General features: G+C 37.9%; 1 protein-coding gene across 1 annotated transcript in view; it reads left to right on the top strand.

Annotated features, from left to right (window-relative positions):
* Positions 1–7,776, top strand: part of LOC138147510 (cell surface glycoprotein CD200 receptor 2-like) — a 20,597-nt gene extending 12,821 nt beyond the window's left edge. The window contains exons 5-6 of the mRNA XM_069070025.1: positions 5,393–5,504; positions 7,347–7,776. Of these exons, the coding sequence (XP_068926126.1) occupies positions 5,393–5,504; positions 7,347–7,371 (137 nt within the window). The 3' untranslated portion in view covers positions 7,372–7,776. The remainder of the gene's footprint in view (positions 1–5,392; positions 5,505–7,346) is intronic.
* Positions 7,777–8,492: the final 716 nt, after the last annotated feature.

Here is an 8,492-nt window from a genome sequence, read left to right as displayed (position 1 = left end):
CTCTCTCTCTCTCTCTCTCTCTCTCTCTCTCTCTCTCTCTCTCTCCTGATATGGTTTTCATCTAAAAAATGACCACCTGCCCTTCTAATTCTATCAAGGAGAGAACTCCTTTACAGGAAGGTTAACAGGACATGGACATGTCTTTGTACTTTCTTTAATACCTTAACACCTTATTATTTGGTTTATCAACTGCTGAAAGAAAAAAAAATCATTTGGTAGGGTACCAACTTCTCCCTCTCCCACTGACACATTTTGGGATTTTTTAAAACGAATGTGTAAGTCCGCAAAGCTGGGAGTCATGTTTCTCTTTTGGTTTTATGTCTAATTACTGACTCAGTGTCTGTACAGGTGGATACCAAGATTGTCCTCTTCTGCCTTACTCATTCAATGAGGGATCTTGTAATGGCAACATGAAACTTATTCCTCAGAGACAAAACTCTCAACATCTTTTCACAGGAAGGAAGTATTGGTGAAAGCCGAAAAATAAAATAAGTGATGTAGAAATCATAATTTGAAGATATTTCAAAGCAATTTAATTGAGGATGAGAAGTGGGAACAGAAATGGCAATATTTTATAGATGTCCTCCAAATCTACCCACAATACCTATGATATTATCTTTTAAAAAAAAAATCACATTGAAGGAGAAGGTAAAGCCAAAATGGTGGAGTAGAGGCAGCAACCCAGTCAAATTTTCTCAATATTCCCCTCCAAACAACTGTAAAAGTATGTATCAAATCCAATTCTAGAGCAGTATAGTCAACAAAATGTCAAGGTGAGCCATTTATTTTTCAGCCCAAGACAAGTTAGGAGGTCTGAAGGAGAAGTCTATGACACCCTGGTAGGGGGCTGGCCTAGAGCATACATAGCAGTAACACCAGTGGTAGTCTTTAAAGGTGGCTGTAATAGCAGATTCAGGAGCTCTTAGCCCACAGACAGTAAGGGAATTGAACAACTGGTCAGAAAGAGATTACAAAGGACCCTAAACTGGCACTGAGAGCAGGACCAGGCACTGTTTGGCAATTCCATTGAGCATACATAGCATACACAGAAAAAGCCTGATGTTTGGGAGAGTGCCTCCCCACACCCAGGTGAGCAAAACCCAACTTTACCATAAAGTTCAAATCAAGAGAAACATAAAAAGGTATTCGTGAAAAAGAAATCATAAGGGAATTAATAAATTAAACTGTTTACATTCCTCTATGGGAAGATGATACATATAACACCTAAAAACTTTATCATTATTAGGGTAGCTAGAGGGAGTCTACATAGATAGAGGGCAAAGGTGTGAGTGAATTATGTTGGGATGATCTCAAAAAATAAATAGAGAAATGAGAAAGACGATGCATTGAAAGAAGGGGAAAGGGAGAAGAACAAGGAAAATTACCTTACATAAAAGAGGGGCACAAGGAACAGCTTTTACAGTGGAAAGGAAAATGGGAGTGGTGGTAGGCTATGCTTGAAGCTCACTGTCATTTGAACTGGTTCAATGAGGGAAGAGTACACACACACACACACACACACACACACACACACTCAGTTGGGTATAAAAAAAAAGAATCAATCTTTCCCAACAGGGAAGTAGGAGGGGAAGGGGATAAGAGTAAGAAGGAAGGGGATAAGAGGGAGAGTGAATTAAAAAAGGGAGTGGTCATAAGCACAACAGATTTTTGAGGAGGGACAGGATTGTACCCATTGTACATAGTAACAGCAATATTTTAGTAATGATCAACTGTGAAGAACTTAACTACTCTAATCAGTGCAATGATCCAAGACAATTTTGAAGGATTCGCTATGGAAAACTCTATCCACTTCAAGAGAAACTCTGGAACTCTGAGCATTAAGTTATAATTAAAGTATGATTAAATTATATAAAGTATAATTCAATTAAATTAAAGTATAATTTTTTCACTTTCCTTATTTTTTGCCTTTTTTTCCAACATGGCTAATACGAAAATATGTTTTGAGTGATTTCAAAAGTATAGTTAATATATTGCTTGCCTTCTCAAGGGATTTGGAAGAGACTGAAGGGATAGAGAGAATTTGGAACTCAACATTTAAAAAAATGAATGTTAAAATAAATAATAATTTTCAAAAAGAAAAATCACATTTTTAGAGCTGTATGGTTCCTTACAGCCTCATCTATAGCAGACTCTTTTAAAAATTTTATTTTGAACTTGACAAATACCAAGTAAAATGGAAATTTCTTTATGCATAGAACAGAAAAAGATTATATGTGCAACTGCAGATCTCTATTTTATACAGTTTGCTTTTCATTTAAAGCATATGATAATTTCAACCTGTAGCTTTCAAAGCTTTGCTGTTTGTCTACAGGATTCTTTTTTTTTTTTAAAGCAATAGGGGTTAAGTAACTTGCTCAAGGCTACACGGCCAGTTATTTCTGGGTGTGGTGCTAAGTATCTGAGCCCGGATTTGATCCAGGTCATCCCGACCCTGGAGCTGGTGCTCTTACTCGCTCAGCCACCTGGCTGCCCCTGTCTACAGGATTCTTTCAGGCCTTCCTTTTGTTCTCTTCTCTGCATTAAAACAAGCACACAAAAAATATCTCTGATCTTTTGTTTGTTTGTTTGTTCTCCCCCTCCCACACACTTTTCCCTTTTATTCTTTTGCTCTCCCACTCTCCCCCACTGGGAAAAAAAAAGAAAAGGAAAAACCTTGTAATACACATACATAGCCAAACAAAATAAATTCTTACACTGTCTCAAAATGTACATTTTGTTCTGTATCTTTAGTCTATCATCTTTAAGAAAGAGTTATGTGTCATACTTTATTATCATTCCTCTAGAGACAGAGTTGATCACTGAATTAATCAGTCCTCAGGTCTTTCAGAAAAATTTTTTTTAACATTGTTATTGTATAAATTGTCCTGCTGGTTCTGTTCACTACTGTGTATCAATTCAAACAGGTTTTTCCAGATTTCTCAGAAATCATTCATTTTCTCATTTCTTATGCAGCAGTAATGTTCCATTATAATAATATGCAATAATTCATTCAGCTACTCCCCAAGAAACAGATGGCCCCTTAGTTTCCATTTCTTTGCCACTACAAAAATAACATGTGTTTTTTTAGCAAACATGGGTTCTTTTTCCTCTTTCTTCACTCTTTTTGGTGTATAGTCCTAGTAGAAGTAACAAAAATAAAATTATCTGGCATTCAAATCCTTTCATAACCTCCTCCTGCCATTACCTTTCTAATCTCTTTATACCTTAAATTGCCATCCCTCCCGCATCACTTACTCAGCAATCTGGTCCCACCATCCTCCTTGTTTTTTGTACAAGATATTCCCTCTCTGGACTCTGGGCACTTTTTTTTACTATGTCCCCATACCTGGAATTCTCTCCCTCCTCAGTTTTTCCTTCTGACTTCCCTGGTTTCCTTCAATTTCCAGATATAGCCTCACCTTCCACAAGAAGCTTTTTTCCAATCCCTTTTAATTCTAGTGCTTACCCTCCAGAATTATCTCCAATCTATTCTGTCCATGAATTGTTTGTACATTTTGTACAAGTTGTTTGCATTCTGTCTCTCCCATTAGATTATAAACTCTTTGAGGGCAAGGACTGTCTTTTACCTTTCTTTGTATCTCTAGCACTCGGCACAGTGGTTTATAAAAAAATTTATCTTTGAGTTCAAATCCGGCCTCAGACACTTAACACAAAAACTAGCCACGTGACCCTGGGCAAGTCACTTAACCCCAACTGCCCTCAAAAAAAAAAGCAAAAAAAAATTTATCTTTCCATAAACTCAGCTTAGATACCAGGTTTTCCATAAAACTTCTCATCCCTCCTGACTAGAAGTAATCCTTCCTCTCCTTACTGATACTCTTTGATTTGATCTCTATTATGAATTTAATATGGGTGTCTAGGTGGCACAGTTGATATGGAATCAAGAAGACATCTTCATGAGTTCAAATCCAGCCTCAGGCACTTGCTATTGTGACCCTGGGCAAGTCACTTAATCTTGTTTGCCTCAGTTTCCTCATCTGTAAAATGAGCTGGAGAAGGAAATGGCAAACCCCTTCAGTATCTTTGCCAGGAAAACCTCAAATGGGTGCCACAAAGAATTGAACATGACTCAAAAGATGGCACAACAACAACAATGCATTTAATTATATCCTAATTTATGTTATGCTTTTTTATTTAAATTTTTTCTTTTGCTTTTTTTGGAGAGGGTAAGGTAGGGCAATGGGGGTTAAGTGACTTGCCCAAGATCACATGGCTAGTAAGTGTTGCATGTCCGAGGTCACATTTGAACTCAGGTCTTCCTATTCCTATTCACTGTGCCACCTAGCCCCCCTGTGTTCTTCTTCTTCTTCTTCTTCTTCTTCTTCTTCTTCTTCTTCTTCTTCTTCTTCTTCTTCTTCTTCTTCTTCTAGCAATTGGGGTTAAGTAACTTGCTCAAGGTTACACGGCCAGTTATTTTTGTGTGGGTGTTAAGTATCTGAGCCTGGAACCGATCCCAGGTCTCCTGACTCTGGGGCTGGTGCTCTTACTAACCGCGTCATCTGGCTGCCTCCTGTGTTATCCTTCTTAAAAAACTTTCCTGTGCTTATCTCATTTTACCTATTAGAATAAGGTCCTTGAGATCAATAAATTTGTTGTTTTTTCTTTTTTGTTCCTATAGCAACTAACTCAATGCATTTCATTTGTCAGGTGTTTAATAAATATTTATTTTATTGAATTGAAATTGGGAAAGTCACAGTATAGTGGGGGCAAGGATAATAGACTTGTAGCTAGAAGAGACCTCGAAGGCCAATGAATCCAACTTCCTATTTTACAGAAAAGGAAATTAAGGCAGAGAGAAGTGATTTCCTCAAGGTCACAGAACTATTAAATCCAAGGCAGGATTTGAACTCGGGTCTTCATGACTCCAAGTCTACTGCATTATCCACTCTATTACACTACCTCTCTAGTCATTAATAGCTTCATTTCATCTTTTTGACATAAGAATCTCTCAAACCTTCCCCCCACCATTTGCAACAAAATTGGAGAAAAGTTATGACTTCATTTGCACCGATATAGAAACCAAGACATAGAGAAATCAAATAATATGCCCAAGGCAGTGACAGAACTAAATTCTTTACTCTTCAGGAAATGTCAGGAGATGGTGTTCTTTTTCTTAAGGATAATAAATATCCCTGAACAACCTGATAAGTGACAGATAACATTGTTCACCTTTTCTTTATGCAAAGGGAGGTGTTGGAGGCTTCCCAGCCCTACTGAAGAAAAATGGCAGCAGCACTAGTGAGACAGAAAAGTCCTTTAGATTTTAACAATCTTATCATAAATAGACGAAAATTATTAAAAAAAAAATTACAGGCTGAAATTTGTTAACTTGGTGATGACATACTTAATCCTACTCTTTTTGTGTTCAAAGGTACCAGGGAGCCACCCATTTTATTGTGCCTTGGGATTGTGGAATTTTTCATCTTGGGCGGCATTCTGAGCATTGGAGAATGTCTTCTCTTTAGGAAGAGAAATGGTGGCAGGTAACAGTTCATTGGTTAAAACTGATGGAGTGCCCATAATGCTCAAGGCACTTTGACAACACACACATATACACCCACAATCCTCTAAAAGTATTTAAACTCATTACAGACTAGAAGAGGTTGTCAAAATATTCTTCATTATTGAAAGCTTTATTGAAAACTGAAGTGGGTGGGGTGTAGGTGGTATCTCTCACTCAGAGTCCGTTTCATGAAGCAGATGAATTATAAATAGGACTCTGAATAAAGGAATAGTGATGGAGAAGCAGGTATGAAGCGGGATGTTTTATCATTAATTATTATCACCATTATTATTATCATTATTAATAGCTAAAAATAGTGCTTACTCTTTGTAAGCCAGGTATAGTGTCAGGTAATAGTGCCAGGTACTTTGTTGAGCACTTTACAATTATTATCTCATTTTATCTTCACAATAACCCTGGGAGAAAAGTGTTATAATTGTCTCCATTTTACAAATGAGGAAACTGAAACAAACTTGTGATTTATGAGTTGCTCAGGGTCACATAGCTAGTAAGTATCTGAGGCTGTATTTGAATTTAGGGGCAGCTAGGTGGCACAGTGGATAGAATGCATAGTCTGGAGTCAGGAAGACTTATCATCCTGTGTTCAAATTCAATCTTAGACGCTTCCTAGTTGTGTGACCCTGGGTAGGTCACTTAACTCTGTTTGTCTCAGTTCCTCATCTACAAAATGAGCCAGAGAAGAAAATGGCAGACTATGCTAATATCTTTGCCAAGAAAACCCCAAAGGGGTCATGGAGAGTTAGATATGACAGAAACAGCAACTTTCTGACTCCAGGCTCAGAGCTCTATCCACCGCACCATCTAATTGCCTACATAATAATAAAAAATCAAGGATGATGTGATAAAATATAAAATTAAGACCAAGAGAATAGAATAAAAGGACTTGAGAAGTGCTCTTGTATGAAATTAAAGAAGAAAATCAGAGTGAGAACTGATTGGAATTATAGTAGATAGTGCCCTCTTATTTTTCATAAAGTCTACTTACCTTACCTCAATACAAGTGTTTAAGAAACATTCTATCAGAATACATACTAATTCCAGTCAAACCCGAGTGTATCTTAAGAGAAGGCTCTTGATACACTGAACTTAAACCAGAGTTTGAACCACAGTGGCACATTTGGAGGTGCTGACCCATTTGGGAATGGCCAAGCCAACAGGCTACATCCTGAGGATGGTAGATTATCTACCATTGCTCTAACACTTCTGGAATGGCAGCACACACTTCCCACTTCCAGACTTCCGCAATATCCCTCTGAGTATTAAATGAACAGGGGAAATCAGAAAAAGAACAATATATCCAGTGTTCTCCAGCCTTCCTAGCCAGCGAGGTATAACAACCATTTTAAACTATAGTCAGTTGGTTTGATGCTGCAAGATGGTTCAGCCTCCTAAGGTCACTGGTGAAAAGAGAAAAGAAGGCGCAAGCAGCATCTTCTGCCTGCAGCAAGGTGTGTTGAAGTCAGGATTCCAATCCTATCTCATACACTTACTAGACCAGGGACAAAGCCTTAAAATAAGGCTATTTTTTCCATCTGAAAAATGTCAAGAATAGTACCTGTAAGAGCAACAAGAAATAATGATTATAAAGTTCTTTGTAAACCTCAAAGGACCACAGAAATTCCAGCAATTTTTATGTGCTTCCTAATGGGTTTTGTTTTGGTGGGGGGACTGGCAGTATAAAATTCCTCTACTCTAGAGATAAGGTTGAATTTCTCCTCTCCATCTGTATGGAAGAATTGATTTCATCAGGACTAAATATTAGTCTCACCTTACCTGAGTGAATGTTTTTCTTTCTCTGCAGGTGCTCAAAGCCTACTGACATCTGAGTCAAGGTCATGCATCCAGGAGCGCTTTTCTTTTCTTTTCTCTTTTTTTTTTCCCCCTTTATCACCCTCTGGCTCCACTTCCACCTGAAAAATGGGAACTCCTCAGTCCAAATAACTACAGTTTTGCCTGGATCAGTGTTTCTTAAACATTTTCACAGTGATAGAACACTTCAGTTTAAACAAAACTTTGACAGAATGCTTGTAGTAAAATCTTCTAAAATTATTATTTGCAATGCCTATTAACAAATGACAAGATTCATTAAAAAATAATGGAAGATAAAATTTAAGATGTGTCAGAGTTCCTTGTGGCACGGATTGAGAAATATTGGCCTGGATGATGTCTAGAGTAGGTGGGCTTACAGACACAGAGAAAGTAAAGTGGAATTAAGATTCTTATTCTTTTCAGTAGGGTTTAGGCTTTTCGATTATTTTGATTTACATTTTATTTTTTCACAGACTTGTGATACTACATGAGGTGTCAATAGAACATCATGTGAAGAAATTGGTTGAAATACAGACGTAGGTTTCAAGATGGCAAGTCTTGTGGCATGTAGCTCTTGGACAAATGTAGCTTTTACAGAAAGGCATAGAAACCACTTTTTCTGTTCATATCTGGTTTTGGGGAGAAATAAATTTAGCCAGCCTAGTCTGAGCCTGGCTGAGTCGCACACTGACATTTACCCACTCAGGCCCCAAACCTTTTGTTTTACAGTATGTGGTCTGCTGTTAATCACATTCTAGGGCGGAAGTGGGGATATTGATAGTTCAAAGGCAGGAGCGGCAGACTGAATTCTCTTCATCCCTCCAAACAGTTTCATGATTTTGACCTACACAATTTCTGTCACAAAGTCACAGGCGTGGACCTTTAGCATATGCACGTGTATCTTTAGCTCATGACTCTGGTATTTGTCCTTGTAAGTCTATTTGTGCAGCCAAGGGCTCTCCAATTTTTGTCTGTTTGGAGAACCACAGGATGGAGACTTGATGCTCAGTCTCTTGGCTTCCTAAGAGAAGGGGGAAGAGCAAAAGTCTCAGTATCTGGAAGGGGCTGTTGACAGAGGGAGAGAGAAAAGAGCTTCTGAAATCCATTATTGATCAACAGATATTGCAACAGCTGCTTT

This window comes from Petaurus breviceps, unplaced genomic scaffold, assembly GCF_028583685.1.
Source record: "Petaurus breviceps papuanus isolate PSGF00001 unplaced genomic scaffold, PetGlider_PUasm1.0 90792, whole genome shotgun sequence".
NCBI lineage: Eukaryota > Metazoa > Chordata > Mammalia > Diprotodontia > Petauridae > Petaurus > Petaurus breviceps.
Note: the sequence above shows the minus strand (reverse complement) of the source record. Positions and strands in the feature narration are given on the sequence as shown.